This window comes from Sander vitreus, chromosome 10 (genome assembly GCF_031162955.1).
Source record: "Sander vitreus isolate 19-12246 chromosome 10, sanVit1, whole genome shotgun sequence".
NCBI lineage: Eukaryota > Metazoa > Chordata > Actinopteri > Perciformes > Percidae > Sander > Sander vitreus.
This window is the reverse complement of record NC_135864.1, coordinates 18,821,036-18,839,121: the sequence shown is the minus strand read 5'-3', so window position 1 is coordinate 18,839,121 and position 18,086 is coordinate 18,821,036. Positions and strand designations below refer to the sequence as shown.

Here is an 18,086-nt window from a genome sequence, read left to right as displayed (position 1 = left end):
TGATATAACAGTCTTATATATATATATATATATATATATATATATATATATATATATATATATATATATATATATATATATATATATATAGTATAAAAGTCTTTCCTAATCTTTTATTTTTTTTTAGACAGAGCATCTAGATGATAGCTATTGAATTAACATGATTCATTTAAAGACTCACACTTCCAGTGCTACTGCAATGATACACATTTATTGTCACATTTACAACATATAAAATGTCACATATAAAAAATACATTTGTAAACGTTAAGAAGAGCTTTGGTACCATAGCTTGTGATACAGTGATCTTGTGCATTTTAAATTAGTACAGAAAATGTGTTGTTTTAAATGGTGGACTAATTGTCAATACTATAGTACTGACGGTTGAAACATTGTGTGAGTGAACGCAATACAATGCAGCAGAAGACTAAAAGCATCATTTGTACATGTACACATAAGGCTATATCTAGGTTTTTTAAGTACATTAGCCCTTCATATCAGTAAGCAACAATAGCTGCAACACAAAAATCTGTCAGTCTACACAAAGGCACTCATGTGTGCCATCTTGTGCTTAGGCAGTGATATGCTGTATTTAGTATTTTCACTTGAGAGAGTCACCTGTCATCCCAGAAACTCATTTACTGTAACAGCCACATGTTTAAGTCAAAAGATTATTCTCAGTTCAACTATTCAATCTTTATTTTAGAGTATATTTATATCTTCATTATGAATATCCACATTTTTCTAAATAAAGTGCAAATCTGGCACAGAAGTATGAATTAAACCTATACAAAACAAGTATTCAAAATTCACAAATGACATACATTTCATATAATTCTCACAAAAAAAAGAAAAAGAAATGGAAACGTCTGACACTATGGTATATGTGAGTAAAAAGAAAGTGTTGTGTCATAGTAAAACAGTGCATGTAGAATCTGTCTGACCTGGAGATAACATTTACTAAAATATTATATATAATACAGTGAATACAGCTGTTGGTTGTACTTTAGGAAAAGATGCAACCTACATTTAATTACTCACTTTCCATGGCTGATTGTGGTTTAGGACATAATGCTAATGATTTCCACTAATATGGGAATTAGATATTGTTCTTGTTTGGACAGTATTTTGTAGGGGTGGAACGGTAGGCTACATGTATTCATATTTAACGAAACGGTACGGGTGTCTCGGTTCGGTACATGAATTTACACAGAAAATACACGGTATAAAAATAAATAAAACTTGCGTGCAAATGAATTAATGTAATGTGGAACTACTGTTACACACGCGTTTCTTAGGGACACCTAATCTGTAGCCCCGCCTTAGCACTGAACTCTATGGCTCTGAAGCTCCCAAGCTCCGCCTACATGTCGAGTCGGTCCAGTGAGTCCACACGAAGCAAACTAGTTCCTTCCATATACAACCACACACGGATGTACTGTAGCTGTAGCCCTTCTTGCCTCGACCACAAATGGCTTCCAGGCCCATTTGCTTCGCTGTTTGCTCCGCTTTTAGCTCCGCTGTTAGCTGTTAGCTCCGCCGTTAGCTTCGCTGTTTGCTGCTAGCTCCGCTGTTAGCGTGTGAAGCTAACGCCACAATTCGCCAACTAACAAACAACTAACCGAAACTGCTCTTTTAACACCCCTGCTCTGTGCATTCACATATGAGAGCAGTGCTTGTCTCCCATATCACACTACGAGCTGATTGTCTTATTTTGTTTACAAGTTCCAGATGGAGTCTGGAGATAATGTGGGGTGGCCTACTTGTTGTTTACTGTTTACATCTTACTTTATACGCTCCAGGCTGTTGCAGCTAGCTCAGGGGAGAGACTGTATGACACTAGGTGGTACAGCCTGAGACATGCACAATAAAAAAAATTGCCTTCTGCATTTTTGTTATACTTTTCCCACCATTGTACCGAACCAAACCATATGACGGAGCATTAGGGCCACATCAAGGGAAAAAAATTAAGGAGGAAGATGTTTTATTTATTTTGCATTTTGAGAATAAAGTTGAAATGTCGAGAATAAAGTCAACATGACGAAGAATAAAGTTGAAATACTTTTTCGAGAATAAAGACGAAATGTCGAGAATAAAGTCGAAATGTCGAGAGAAAACTTGATATTTCAAGAATCAAGTCGGACTTTTGAGAATAAACCAAACTACTAACTGTACCTATAGTAATCTACAAAGTGCATGAACTCTTTCTCTTTTAGTGCATAAACACAGTACGGTGATAAGTATTAGGACTTTGAAGAGATTGTGCCGAAAATTGCGTCTCTTCAGGAGGAGAAACCACACAAACTTGGAAGGGGTGGCCGTATTCCTGCAAACTGAAATAGCTTGTAATGGACAGATGCAAGGGTATCAATGGTTACACCTACGTGCAATACAGAGAGGACATGTATCACAATACACAATAAGACAATTGATCAACTTGTTTGATCTTGAAGGAGTGGCGCTCAGGCGAGCGCGGCACTCTAAGGATGTAACCCATATCTATGATGCTGCCTACATGGCAGCTGGCATGGCGGACAGTCGCTCTAATGTGATTAAGTGATAAAGGAGTTGAATTTATCCTCGTCATTTCAACTTTAATCTCGACATTTCGACATTATTCTCGAAATGGTATAGTTCAACTTTATTCTCGCCATGTTGACTTTATTCTCAACATTTCGACTTTATTCTCGAAAAAGTATTTCAACTTTATCCTTTGATGTGGCCCTAATGCTCTGTCGTAGAACCGTGGTGTCTGAACCGAGGTATGAACCGAACCGTGACTTCAGTGTACCGTTCCACCCCTAGTATTTTGTGTATATTTGTGTATGGTTTGTTTATATTGTTATGTTCATCACTTTCTGTTATTAAAACTAATTAAATAGTTTTAAAAAGCAAAACATCTACACTGGATGTGAACAGTAAAAGGGGAGGGGGATAAAACAATAAGAGCCAAAAAGACATATAGCTAAATATGTCTAACTAAAAAAAAAACACCTATCTCATGAGTCTCTGGCTACAATAGAAAATACAGTAAACACATCTTTATTTACTGTAAACTGATTCTCTAAGAGTTTGAGGAGAGTACCGTATTTATATTATGGCCAGCTTCCAAGAGATGACTCGATGATAACATCATACACATCATTTGTAACAATTTTAGTTTCAGAGGTACTAAGTTTGATAGAAAACTCAAAAGAAGGGCAAAACATTTTGAGTGCTTAGTGGAAATACAGAGATTGCCCTCTCAGTCTCAATTCTGCTACATTCTAGTTTAATCACGTTCCCTTTCTCAGGTTTGAAAAGATAATTCCCAGTATAGTGATGTTTTCTCAGGATTCCTACATATGGCTACAAGAAGCTGTCTTCTACCTCCAGCGTCCCGGCGGAGCCCAGCAGAGCGTCTCTCTCGCTGGTCTCCTCTAGCCTGTCCTCTTCTGGGAGAGTGTCAGCTGTGTCCTGCGACATGGAGTCGGTCTCCTCCTCCAGAGCCAGAGAGCTGAGGGCGGGAAGACAAAACACAAATTCACATTGTGCACTCATGTCACGTATGAGTCATATAAAGTCACACCGCATTAATGTCTGTATTGCTGACCCTGACTTTTTCCCTTGTTCTCCTTCCAGCAACCCACAAGTCACATTTCAACTCAAAAATGTACTCAACCATTTTCAGAACATTGAACTGCTTTGTACTACAGTATTTTCAAGAGTTAAAAAAAAGTATTTCCAATGCAGCTCTTTGTATAGAGACATGTTTAGTAGGCTACTCCCTGTATACCTCTTGGCCTTATGTGTATGTCTCTCACACATGCAGCATTGCTGCCAAATTGATCTAATGTTGTTTTTTTAGTAAATATAATACAAATGTCAAACATCCTAAATAAACATTGTAAAAATATCAGTTGGCCTAATTCAAGTTATAACTGAAACTAAATTTGCATAAACTTTGAAAGCCCATAAAATAGGGCTGCATCTAAATTACTTTGATTGTTGCTAAGACTTAGCTATCTTTAGCTATGTCTACGACAGAGCATTAGTACGTAGTACATGTCTGATTTAGTGAATGTTTTTTTCTTCCTTTTTTGCTTTGAGATGCTGTCTGTCCATGAGAGCCTCACTGTGGCCCTGGATCAACACTGCTTCTAGCGCTCAAGGAGGGCAAAGACCTCAAACCCAAACCACAATGTTAAAGGTACAATCTATGATCCAAATGTAAGCAAAAGAACCACCCCACTGCCAAAGTTCAACACACAGGGTTGGAGTCTGCTAACACTCCCAAACTGATTGACTTCTTTGAACACACAGATTAATAAACAACTAAATCCAAGTTAATTATAAGTTGTGAAAAAAAGACTTTGATTATATGTAAATATATCTGGATTTCTTACAGTCAAATATTTATATGGCCTTTAAAGCCAACTTTGCTTGGCTGCATGTTTATATCTGCCTCCATAATACAGCTATTGTCTCAGCTCAACATCTGGATGAGTGGGTGTGTGGTGAAAAAAAGCTGCTCTTGTTAAGCAAATACATCCTCATCTTTCTTGCAACCCCAGCATTTGGCACACATTGTAGCATCCTTTTTCAGCAGCTCTGTACCTTGCAGGGCTTTCTGATGGCACGTCAGTGAAAACGTCCTCCGGCTTTGGGTCTGGGATGGGAATGATGTATTCATTGTATGAAGTCATGACTTCCTGTGTGTCTGCCTCTTGTCTGAACTCTGCCGGGCTCGGGCTCTGGCTGTAGGGGTCCGGGGGCATGTAGAGGGGGGATGGGAAGCCGAATGCTGGGTTGGCGATCGGAAAGGGTGAGGAGAGTCTGGGTTTGGTGCGGGCGACTGCCGGGTGGTCACTCTTCAGGAAGTTGTCGTTGACTTGGCTGTATTGCTGTTGCCAGGGGACAATAATTTTGATAATTTTAGCAATGAGGATTCAATGATTCAATAGTTTGTGAGCTTGAGGTTGCAGAGTGCAGATATGAGCTGTTGAGCACCAAAGGTTTTACATCGCAGCTAACAAAACTTACTTTAATATGGTGCTAAAACAGTCCCATAAGAATTTGCAACTTGTAAAACACAATTCACAAAGAATGCAGAGTGATTCTGCAAATGTGTATCTGTGTCTGTGCATCTAATTTGTAACTCGTATTTCATCATTTGTAAATGAACTTAGTATTTTTTTATGTAAATATACGTGTAACTCTCCTATGTGTGTGGGTACTTTTGAGACTGTTTTTCCGCGCTGTTTGTGGTCAGAAGATATTCGTGTCTCAGGTGACGATCCCAACAGTCTCCAGTAGATGGCGGTAATGCAACTCTTATGGATTCCAACCGCTGTTAAAATAAATGAAAGCTGTGAAGAAGCCAACACCATTTGCAAAATCTACTTGATGTTCCTCCCTTCTTATATAGTGTCATAATAATATACACTGTCTATGGTTCCTCCGGGTGAGTTGATATTATTAGGACTTTGTCGTCAGATAAATTACATTTATGTTTTCAGCATCATTGTTGTAGTGCATTTACAATTCGCTTTGTGTTGTTATGGCGGCAGTGACAGTTCGCTACTTTTTAGAGTGTGTTAACCATAGATATAGAACTATATCTATGGTTAGCACACTCTAAAATATATCTATATCTTATATTCTATATCTATGGTACTAACACTCACGTCCTTGTACAGCTTGAACAGCGATGCTAACTTAGCTAACTAGCTCGTTAAAGTCAGCCCTGTAACATGGGCTTGCTTGATCTTTGTATGGCAGTCTGAAATATTATTAAGCGCAAAGTTATGTTAGTGTTGCTATTATTTAGTACAGTTCATCATATTATGTTTTATGTTTCACGTTTACTCCCGTTTATTCATTGCTGGTAACAGGGTAGCCAAAGTGTGTGCTGGTTGGTATGTTATAGATGACGTGACAGTTAATAAGCAGTATGATAGAGTTAGTCGGTCAGTTGGATTGTAGTTGTGAGCGGCACCTTTTCTTCAGAGTATGCGTAATGAGAATAGTAAGTATATCTGATGCATCGTGATATTGTATTTCTTTGTTAAACCAGCTGTTATTTCTGCTATTTGATGTGATGGAGAGTGAGGGGTTGCTACGCTACGCGACCATTGTGCTAATCATATCCACGATTTCCATGTAGTTACATAGTCACTGATATGGTCATAACCACTACAGTGCTCAATTACCTATTTTGAGGGGGAAATAATCTAAACCTTTCGCTGCGAAGGCATGATCTGTCCTATGCAGGACATCCACCAGACCACTGGGGGCTCCGTGGATTTTTATTGGGATGATTATCACAGAAGCCTGTCTGAATACACTCACCGGACGGCAGCTAGCAGCTAACGGCTATCTGGCTGTACACACTCACCGGAGGGCAGCTAGCAGCTAAAAGCTACTACCGCACTACTGTTTTTTTTAGGGGGGAATACACTTCAAGACGTGACATGACCTGTCCTCTGGAGGACATAGCCACACCACCGCCGCTCCATGGATTGTTATTGGGATGATTATCACAGAAGCCTGTCTGAATACACTCACCAGACGGCAGCTAGCAGCTAACGGCTAACGGCTATCTGGCTGTACACACTCACCGGAGGGCAGCTAGCAGCTAACAGCTACTACCGCACTACTGTTTTTTTTAGGGGGGAATACACTTCAAGACGTGACATGACCTGTCCTCTGGAGGACATAGCCACACCACCGCCGCTCCATGGATTGTTATTGGGATGATTATCACAGAAGCCTGTCTGAATACACTCACCGGACGGCAGCTAGCAGCTAACGGTTGTCAGCTAGCAGGGCAAGCTAGCTACCGGCAGGATCGAGACAGGGACCAGGGTAGGTGAATTTAAACAATGTCTGAGTTGAAAACGCATCTTGTTAAGAGGTACAAAGGCACTCTAAAACTTGCCCCGACCACTGCCGTTTTAGCTCAGGGGACGCTTGTAGTACGTAGCTGCAGCTTCTCCATGTTACCTGCACTGATTCGGGTCAGGGTTTTTTCTATCGAAAGTACTCGCGTAGCTATAGTGATCAAGATTAACAAAATCAAAATTGGCCGGAATTCTCCTTTAAACATACCGTCTATGGCTTTAAAGCGTATCATAGATAACAGGAAGTGTTGTCTACGTTAGCGGTAACTTAACAGATGGGTGAATATGTCTGAGAATCCTTTATTCAAGACTAAATGTATGTGCAGTTGTACACCGTGATAAAAAATTATAGCCTAGTTCAATCTAACACTGAATCTGCTGTGTTTTACTGATCTGACTGACCACTGATGAAGTGTACTTGGACCCACCAGACTCTCCTCTAAGTATGAGAAACCATCAGGAGGAAGTTATTGCTCGACAGGTGTCATACTTCTCAACTGCTCAGTAACTAACGTATCAACTGCTACTGTAAGGACTGTACTGTGTCCATAGACATTGATCAGGCTGTGTGAAAGGGACTCTTGTTTCACAAAGTAACTAATAGATTTTCACTTGAAGTTTTTATCCGTCCATTATATTGATGCTGTGAAATGTTTTTCAAGCTGCAGATTAGATTTAATACCCTTTTCAAAATACTTTCGTTTTATTAATATTGTCATCTGTCAAAACAATAAAGTTTAACTGCTAATTTTTTGTGTTGCTTACTGTCACTATTACCTGTCTTAAAGGATAACATTTTTATAGTCAGAATGTGAAATGGACTTAGTGTTTGACCATTCTACATGCATTAAATCAGACATATCACCTGTATAAACAGTGCAATTACAGTGTTTGTGAAAAAACATGTTATATAACACTTAAGGACCCTTACTACTAAACTTAAAAATGACCAAACCCTGCTTAGAAATAAAGCAATTTATTCATAGTCAATGAAATGGAAATATAAAGTGTGTATACATAATGCACAGAGTAGCAGATAACTGTCCAGATCATGTCCTCAAGCAGTCTAAAGTGTTTCTTTTCTACTGAGGATGTGTCAGCTGGTAATGTAGGCTCTCAGGTCACAGAAGTCATCCTATGGATACTGAATCTTTCCTGATGCTGCTGTGTTGTCTTCAGACCATAACTTGGCAGAAGTATGACACCTGTCCCACAATACCTTCATACTGTGAGGAGAGTCTTGTGGGTCCAGGTAAACCTCGTCAAACAGGTGTTCAGGACAGCATCTGATCAGTCAGATCTGTAAAACATGGCAGATTCAGTGATTAAACTCATTTTTTGTCAGAGTGTACAACTGCACATACATTTAGTCTTACAGGAGAAGCATGTATTTAACCCAGTGTGTGGCAATTACTGTACTAATAAACATGGTTACAATATGTCGAATTTAAATTCTTTATAGTTTAACTTACAACATCATCGATTGATTCCTTAGATCATCTAGTTTCATATGATAGGCCTACCAAATATATTCACTAGCTTTACAACTGGGCCCACTATATTTCAGACTGCAAATTCCTGACTTTAACAAGCTAAGTTAGCATCGCTATTTGCCGTTAGCACGCTCTAAAAAGTAGCAAACTGCCACCATAACAACACAAAGCAAATTGTAAATACACTGCAACAATGATGCTGAAAACATAAATGTAATTTATCTGACGACAAAGTCCTGATAATATCAACTCACCTGGAGGAACGTCAAGTAGATTCTATTATGTCTATTGAAACATTTGACAAGGCTTCTTCATGTAGTTTAACAGCAGTTGGCATCCATAAGTGTTGCATTACTGCCATCTATTGGAGAGTGCTGGGATCGTCCCCTGAGACACGAATATCTTCTGACCACAAACGGCGCGGAAAAACAGTCTCAAAAGTACCCACACACATAGGAGAGTTACACGTATATTTACATTAAAAAATACTAAGTTCATTTACAAATGATGAAATACGAGTTACAAATTAGATGCACAGACACAGATACACCTTTGCGGATACAAATCGCTGTGCATTCATTTGAGAATTGTGTTTCACAAGTCACAAATTCGAGACACAGATACAACACAGATTTACGAATACAAATCGCTGTGCATTCATTTGAGAATTGTGTTTCACAAGTGGACAGTGCGTCTACTATGTGTACTGTAGACTTGTTGTCCTGTAAGTTTTTGTTCTTTCCTTCAACCAGCCACTAGAGGGCAGATAGGCTGACTGTGAGCAAATGAGTGAGTGACTGAGTAGATGGATCAACTGGTAGATATCCTCGCCCAAATATACCACAAATATGTGGAGTTATAAGTCTAAGCTCACAGTCCAGCAGCTCTGGATAAAGCAATACTATATAAAGAAAGTACCTTTTTATAGCTGTCTGTCAACATATTCCCCACACTGTGGACCAGAAACGAGAAATCAGGCCTTTTCTCAAACTTCTCGTCCCAGCACTTCTTCATGATGTCATAACTACAACATAAACAACATACAATTACTTGTTATTCTACATTTTCATGTATGAGTTACTGGAGAGGTAACATTAGTTGCGAGGTTACAATGAGACTCACACTTCATCAGAGGCGTGGGCAGGTTTGGCCATTCGGTAGCCTCTCTTCAAAGCACTATAGAACAACTCATTCATGGGCAAATCAGGGTAGGGGGTTCCTCCTGCAGAAAGCATTTCAAATCAGAAGTCATGCACAGGCTAAAAATATACATGGCCTAAATGTAAACTATAAATGCAAACCATAAATCGGAAGTCAAGCACAATTATTTTCCGAGAAGAACATCCCTAACTGATTATCTTTGTTGTTCTGACCCTGATCTGTTAAACAAACAAAAAAATTGATCTGAAAAGTCCAATGAAAGTCAGACACAGATGGGAATGGGCAGATAATGGCTGGATTGTGAGTTTGTTTTCCACCACCTTGGGCTTTAGCTGCATATGCAATAAACTGTCTCCTTTGTTGTCATGGTAGTTTCCAAAAGTCGTGGGAAGAGGGTTTAAAAAAGAAAAGAAAACTCACAACCCACCCTGAACAAGGAAGTGCTGATTTCAAAGCTCAACTGTGCTTTAAAATGCATTTTGCATACACACATTCGTTGTCACTTTAGACACCTCAAAACACATTTTCATAATTTACCAGAAAAATGTCCGGGAGTCAGTCCGGGAATTTTTGTGTGACTCCAAGAATTAATGAGGAGTCAAGCAGGCGAAAACCAATTACAACGTGACCTATATAAGCAATTAAAGAAGATGAATCCCTCTTATGTGTAAACCAGTTCGAAATTGCATTTTGGTTTATGGCTTTATTGCGTGTTAAATTGCATAATAAGTCTGTGTGTGGACTTACCCAATGTAAAAATCTCCCAAAGAAGAATGCCGTATGACCACACGTCGCTCAGGGTGGTGTACAAATTATGGAAAATACTTTCTGGTGCCATCCACTTCAGGGGCAGGAAAGTCTAAATGAAAGAAATTAGACATTAGACAGTCAAACGGGTTAAAAGAGTTTTTAACTTTGGTTGAATTATATCCATTACATTACATTCATTTGGCAGTAGCTTTTTGTGAAAGCAACTTTCTATAAATGCATTCAAACTTGATCGGAACAAGGGCCAGCTATCATCATATGTTTTGTTTTTTATCTTTTATGATTTTGCCACATACGCTGCCTTTAGAGATGTAGTTGGAATCATGCATGATGTCTCTGGCCAGGCCAAAGTCACAGATCTTCACCAGTTTCCCCTCGCAGATCAACACATTCCTGGCAGCGAGGTCCCGATGGACGCACTGTGGTGGAATAATGTTAAATTAAATTAAATAGTTGTTTTAACACAGATTAAGCAAACAACATATAAAGTGTTAATCAGTGAGTTGTAGAGGTACAGGCTTTTGTTATCTTAAGACAGAGCTAGGCTAGCTGTTTCCCCGTTTCCATCCTAAACTAAGCTAACCAGCTGCTCGCCGAAGCTTAATATCTGGCGTACAGTCGTGAGAGAGGTATCCATCCCCAAAAATATGGAACTATCCCTTTAAATGGACACAAAGTCACAGAACTTAGAGGCTTGAGTCAAATATCACAATTAACTACATATTATGCAAAGTTATTTGTAATATCCTACATTCTTTGAGGCAAGGAACTCCATCCCCTTCGCCACTTGGTAGCTGAAGCCCAACAGATCGTCATAGGTGAGAACGGAAGAGTCACTGATGGCCAGGTCCAATCCGCCGCCACCTGAACACGATGACAAGGGGAGACAACAAGAAAAGGTAAGGGGCAGCTCATGAATGAAGACATTGTCTTGTTGTTGGGAGAGCTCCTGCTGTCCTGTGACTGCATGGGCGGAAATTTATCATTTTGTCAGTGCTTTTTGATCAAAGACCAGAAAGAATGCAAACTGTATTCATTGATTTAAGAGGCTAAAACAATGCATGTATTCATGATATGCACTCATGCATGTCATGTTCACACATAAATACAGTTAATTCTTCCAGAGTTCCTCCATTGTGAGCAGCAGACAGATGGTCACTGTTGGCCTCACATCATACTGTACATCAAGTGTGTCTCATCCTTTCTTGTTTCCTCTGTTCAATGTGCTGAATTTGTCATACTTATTTTCATTTACAACACTGGAAAATGAATTATTGTCAATACTCAGCAGAGTCTACAGACATATATTCACATATACAGACACACAAATCAAACCTTGTTCCTGATAGATGTCCTGCTGGTAGGGAGACTCGTATGGAGAGGGTTGGATGTCTGCATACTTGATGCTGTCCATCTGCTCCTGCATGGGCACATAGATGGTGGGCTCGTCTTTACTCATGTCCATGTATCCTCCATCACTCTCACTTCCGAAGGACACATAGCTGGAGGAATACATAAAGTGGGAAAAAATGCAATGTAATAAACGGACCATATTTATCCATGGTTCTTCATCATATCAATCTTTATTTAAGGAAGACATCTGTGTCTTTATCTTGGTATGTGACAGCAGAGATTTCATTATACAAAATATGTGTCTGTTTTTCTCACCCTTTCCTCTGGCTGAGTGGAGTGCTTCCTCCAGAGATGAGGCAGCCGTCGTCTTGGTTCTTCTCAGCGTAGTACTGCAGGAGGGTGTGCTTGTTCCTGTGCAGGTAGTCCACCAGGTCGCCATAGCGACAGTACTCTGTCACCAGGTACAGAGGGCCTGATTGGTGGAAGAAGATAAATCAGATTTACCAAACACTAATAAAACATTAATTTCACTATAAGGCAGGGCACATTTACTTTTCGTAGAACAAAAATATACATTAAAAAGTAAATATTAAGCTAGATGTTAGTTAAATATTTAGGAAAGCCTTTACAATATTATTAACTACAAAAGGGATAAATAAATGAGTAGCCTATGCATTTATTAAATCGCCAAGACTCATCATGCATAGGTGTTCACAACAGGGGCAGCGTGGATCATTTGATGAGCTACTAAATGTTTCTACTCCAAACAGAATTTGGACAGCAGCATTAGCACAACATGTTTATATCTGTTTACATATTTCCCTTGCTCTTAAACAACCTCTGAAGCCACATGAATGTCCGAACCCTTTGCATGATATCGTAACTGTCTCACTTTCTTCTCTGATGCACTCAAAGTGCAAACATAAGGCTACCCCGTTACCCCGGACTTCCAGCAAGAAATCCTAAAAACAAACAAATTGTGCTCTGATGTACGCAATCCTTAAAGTTAATAGACTTTCATTTTTCTACAAAGCTAATTTTGTACAATCACATACAAAATCTACACATAGTAAGAATAAACATCAACACCCACTACTTTGTCTAAACTGAATGACATAATGACACAAAATACCTAATCGCATTGCATGTTTAATTTATATATTTTATTTTATTTTGGTAACAATAATCTTAATAGTATTTATTTCTTTAGTCAGCTCCTACTATACTTAACTTTAGATCTGTCATTTTTAGATTGGACAGAAATTAACCTCAGTGGGAGGTCAGAAATGAGGAAAACTTGCATTTTCTTCCTTAAATGGGTATTGATACTCCCCTTTAGCGAATGTTTAATGAAAAGTGTGTTGTATGAGTTCACACACAAAGAAAAGAGACATGGAGGATAAAACAAAGTACCTCCGCCAACTAAACCACCAGGACTGTTTCCCTTTGAAGAAAATGCTCACAGCTGATCTAAGGTTGTGTTAACAAATTACAAAATGACCTGACTACCATGTGTGTTATAGCACTAGTGCTCACTGTGATGCTCACCATTTTTGGTGCAAGCTCCAAGCAAGTTTACTATGTTGAGGTGAGGGCCCAGGTGACTCATGATCTTCAACTCTGACATCAGAGCCTGAGTCTCACTTCTCCTGGCTGTAGCTGGATGGAGAGAAAAAGAGAGAAAGTGGGAGAGATGTATTAAAAGTAGGACAGTATGAGGCAGGTATGAGAACTAAACATAATGAAAGCAGGACACACTGTGTCCTTGCCAAACTGCTCAAAGACCTGTTGGCTAAAACTCAAACCAGGCTGGCAACCAAACTAAAGCTCAGCATGCTGTTGCTCTCTCTCTGTGCTCGCAGGAATATGACGCTGCTGGTGTCACATCATTTGACAGCTACAGTATGCACAGGGTTCTACTGCGGTCTCTACATTGTTCACACAATTACGCACATGGCTTTCAACTGTGTTTTTACATTGTTGGTCTTACATTTCAGCATTTTCACAGCCACTTTTGTGCTGGACTGGGAATGAGTGAGACCATAGGCAGTTGCCTCGACCACCCTGCCAAAGGCTCCTGATCCAAGAGTGCGACCTGAAACACAAAGAAAGGCTCATTCAGTGTGTGAACGGAGCACATGGTAGACCTGAAAAGGAAGGAAGATCCTCTCTGTTCATTAAAACATCAGTGTAAACACATTTCTCTGGTAGCTGGGTTGAGCAGGTTATAACAGATGGTCCAGATGACTTTCTTGAGCAGAGGGCTAACCATGGAAGGCCTGAGTGGGCTTGGGAAGCTTCCTGTTTGTAAGGAGCAGCTGACTACCAACAACACATAAGCAAAAACAAAAACAAAGAGCTTTAGAAATAAAGTGGGATTAGAGCCAACAAGACAAGTTTAACAAACCTCACTTAGTATTCTTGCCTCAACTACGCCCAGACGACCCCAAGTCACCTGGTGAGAGCTATACTCGTTTCTTTGCTCTTCTCTAGCAGACGACTGACTGAAAGTCTGTTTAGTCTGATTTTAGCAAGTGATATGGAGACATTTTTAGTTAAAACTAACAACCACTACAATGAACAACCACAAGACCTAAGCAAAAGGTTACTAAGCAATTCATAAATAAATCAACAATAGAAAAAGGGAGCAATAAAAAAACAAAGATATAATTAAATCAATCATAATTCAAATTAAACATGATGTAATCAAATAAATAAACAAAAAAAGCATGGTGATCACATGAATTAACAGTATTGCATGAATTCATAGATTCATGTAATTTCCTGCATGCCAACTTTTATTTGCTTTTTTTTAAATATCATTACAGTTATTTGTGACTTTAGCTTTGTATGTATTATTAATCGTTTTAATTATGTGTATACACACATTTTGCACTGACATGACTTTTATCAGTTCTTTTTTATGTTGTCCAATTCAGTGTCAAATGATGAATTGTATTGCCATTTCAGTATTTGAAATGTATATGTTTGCACAAATACATTTTGTATTAATATCTATCTATTAATAAACCTGCATTTATTTTGTAATAAATGTTATATCCATACAGAGGCGGCACATCCAAGTCAAGGCAAGTTCATTTGTACAGCCTATTATGTCACATAAAGTGTCTCAATGGGCTTCACATTAGCATCAGTTTTCTGACCAACCCCACCTCTCCATACTGTCATCCGCCCCTGAGGACTCACCCAGCACCAGGTTGTCTCGCTGCATTTCCCAGGCCAGGTCATAGGGCAGATGAATGGGGTCTACATAGATGTACTCATGACCGTCCTGGCTCACAGACTCTATCACCTTCCATCTGATCTCATATCGAGGTTTCTGAGAACACACACAAACACACACACACACACACACACACACACACACACACACACACACACACACACACACACACACACACACACACACGTGAGAAAAAAACAAAGAGCAAAACAAAAGGCTTCTTTTGTACATTTTAATTCACTATACTTTGTATTTGCATATGACAAAACAAATGCTGATGGTTGAGTTTGTCACTTTGTTTCTCACCTTCCTCCATACAGCAATGAGGATGATGATAGATATGATAATGATGACCACTAAGGCTAAAACGGCAGCCAATACTGCCACCTGGGAGTACAGTGCTGCAACAGGCAATAGGACACAGAGCATTAGATGGAGAAAAGGTTGTAAATTTGAACGGAGAACATTTACTCAAGTTGTGTCAAATTCTCAATGGACACAAAACTTCACTGTATAAACATGTTGGCAATGATTTTATAAAGAAAGTCATAGTTAGACTGATATTTATAGCATAAGCACAAATACACATTATTTACTGTTTAGCGAAACCTTGTACTGTGTCTCTAAAATATAAACTTTTCAGACCTTGATCTTTTTTTTTACCAGACCACCATGATTGTTTAGTTTTACTCAAATGTGATGGAATATGTTATAATGATCTAATAGTAAAGTGGTATACTGCACATACTTTACACAGTGAAAATGAAACATGTACTTTACTCCAATATTAAAAAAGCAGTAAAATTGAGACATTCTTCTCATGACACCTACTGCTGGACACAAGTTTGACGTCTCTTCTGTCGAGGAGTCCTGCTTGGTTGCTGGTCTCACAGCGCACTGTGACCTGCTGGGGCTTGTAGAAGGTCACCTGGCTCAGCACCTGGCTGATTTTACGAGTCTCTCTGTAGTTGACATTGTTGCGGATACTCAGCACCTCTGGCTCTGGTATCAGCGGCTGCCACGCCGCTGTCTGGTTGCTACACCTGCAGCAGCACATGAGATCAGCGGATGGAGTCAAAAGAAGTCAGAGCAGGCACAGAATTTGAAAGTCAAATACATGTCTGTGTATGGTCCGCTCCCTGGTGTTTGTTATGTGACAGTTCAGTGATGAATGGGTGTCTTACTTGTGCATGCTGTCACAGCTGTACCACTGGATGGTTGGGGTTGGGACCCCCTCAGCTACACAGGTCACCAAGTGTCTCTTCCCAGGGAGGTGGTGGTCAGTCAGTTCTTTAATCTGAGAAGGAACTACACACAGGGGGAGCAGCGGCCATTAATCATTACTGACATGAATAAAAACAAAGTCTGTCCCCGATTTGTCTGATGCACTTTCAAATGGTCTATCCTTCAAGACAAGTACTGCGGTCTAAGAACTAAAAATGTACAAAAACACCCCTGTATGCTGTGAGAATTCTTAAAACAGCCTCTTACCTTGGACCTCCAGGTCAAAGGTCACTTCCTTTGTGTCATCTCCGTTTGTGACAAGGACGGTGTAGAGACCCTTCTGCTCCGTCCTCACCCTCACCAAGGTGAGAGTAGTGACATACCTGAGGTAGAAGAAAAGGTGAGGAAATTATGTAAGAGCAGCCACATATTTGTCACAAAGAGGAATACGATTTGAGTATTAAATATATTGAGATGATTGGCAGGAGACCAAAGACTTGATTGAATCTACTTTTACATGCAACAGACAAAGGAAGACTCAGTACAAGATTTCCCTGCACAAAATGAATCATGCTCTCTCTCTCTCGATGCATGAAGTGAAGTACCATTCAAACATGAGGATGTATTTCCTCTGCTTCTGGGAGTGCAAACTGTTTTTTGGATTTATTTCCAGGGGTGCATTTAAAGAAAGAAACACTCTGGGACAATGTTGTTATATACTATTCTAAGTGTACTAATCTTTTTGTTTAAATCCAGTAAAGTTTACTAGAATAAATATGGTCAAATCTTTCTTTTTTATTGGTGGTGAAGGGCTTGGTGGTGTTTATTAACAGAGGAGTTGTTTCTCCATTTGTGAATCGACCACGTGGATGATACGTGATTGTCTTTTTGATTCTGAATGTGTGTTGGCAAAAATGTGAAAATATAGTCCTGCAATTACAACATTGTTTGGCATTTTACTGGAAGACATTTGTAAGTTGTGACAGGTATCTTGTGTTCATGGTTCCCGTGTGATGAATGACAGAGTCCTGCCCTCTAGAGGGTATTGTGTTTCCCTCTGCGGAGGCCTTATCTGGTGATGACTGACAAGAGCTGGACGCCTCCGGAGGCTGTCACCCTAACAGAGATCTGGTGCTAATTATTTAAAAGTAACTCGTATGAGGGCTTTAATTGTTTTATGGTATGTAGGGACATTTGTTTGGTGGGATGTCTCACCTGATCTCATGCTCTTGTCTGGTTGTGATGGTTTTGTCTCTTTTGATGGTGGCGCCATCTTTGCTCCAGCGGACCTGAGGGGGGGGGTAAGCTTCAATCTCCACTCTCAGCTCCACGTTCTCTTGCAGCTTGGCTGAAATATTTTGTTGCTGAGCAGCCTTCACATCCACGAAGCCTTGCTCTGAGAAAAGAAAAGAATATCCTCAGCAACATAATGCAAATGTCATACACTTCATCTTCTTATTATATATTTCTCTTTAGGGCTATAACTACGAGTGATCTCTTTTATATACAAGTAGTCATGTTATCTATTGATAATATAAAAATATATATTATTATAGTTATATAATTGATTATATTCAAGTTGCTTCACTGGACGGCAGGCTAGAGACAGTACTGCACTGCTGCTGTTGCTGACCTTCTGTGGCCAGACACAATCTATCTTTTCCACTGAGATGTCCAGAGAGCACTACTAAACCGTCCTAGTCTCCATGGAGCATGGCGGTTCGAGTTATTCAAGGATTTCATAAACATAACACACCTCACTGCAGATGGAATAAGCATTCACAGACCCAGACATTCAGTGACTGAAGGAGGAAGAGAAGCTCAGTATGATGATTCCTGCTTTAATTGGACTTTTTGTTATTTTTTAATTAGTCCAATGACATTACAAAAACACAGGAAAGACAGGACAATTGGTTGATAAAACATACGGACATTAGGACACGAGACAAGTACAGTACAGTG

The 18,086-nt window shown here is 39.5% G+C and overlaps 1 protein-coding gene across 2 annotated transcripts in view; it reads right to left on the bottom strand.

Moving 5' to 3' along the window:
- Nucleotides 1-189: 189 nt before the first annotated feature.
- pdgfrb (platelet-derived growth factor receptor, beta polypeptide) overlaps nt 190-18,086 on the bottom strand; it is a 32,427-nt gene continuing 14,530 nt past the window's right edge. For both annotated transcript variants that reach the window (XM_078260732.1, XM_078260731.1), the window contains exons 7-23: nt 17,340-17,520; nt 16,392-16,507; nt 16,085-16,208; nt 15,732-15,943; nt 15,207-15,301; nt 14,864-14,996; nt 13,647-13,751; nt 13,205-13,315; nt 11,972-12,128; nt 11,639-11,805; nt 11,055-11,167; nt 10,600-10,722; nt 10,283-10,394; nt 9,497-9,596; nt 9,293-9,398; nt 4,597-4,883; nt 190-3,496 (exon numbers count right to left, since the gene is read on the bottom strand). In XM_078260732.1, coding sequence (XP_078116858.1) covers nt 3,349-3,496; nt 4,597-4,883; nt 9,293-9,398; nt 9,497-9,596; nt 10,283-10,394; nt 10,600-10,722; nt 11,055-11,167; nt 11,639-11,805; nt 11,972-12,128; nt 13,205-13,315; nt 13,647-13,751; nt 14,864-14,996; nt 15,207-15,301; nt 15,732-15,943; nt 16,085-16,208; nt 16,392-16,507; nt 17,340-17,520 — 2,390 coding nt within the window. In that variant the 3' untranslated portion in view covers nt 190-3,348. The remainder of the gene's footprint in view (nt 3,497-4,596; nt 4,884-9,292; nt 9,399-9,496; nt 9,597-10,282; nt 10,395-10,599; nt 10,723-11,054; nt 11,168-11,638; nt 11,806-11,971; nt 12,129-13,204; nt 13,316-13,646; nt 13,752-14,863; nt 14,997-15,206; nt 15,302-15,731; nt 15,944-16,084; nt 16,209-16,391; nt 16,508-17,339; nt 17,521-18,086) is intronic.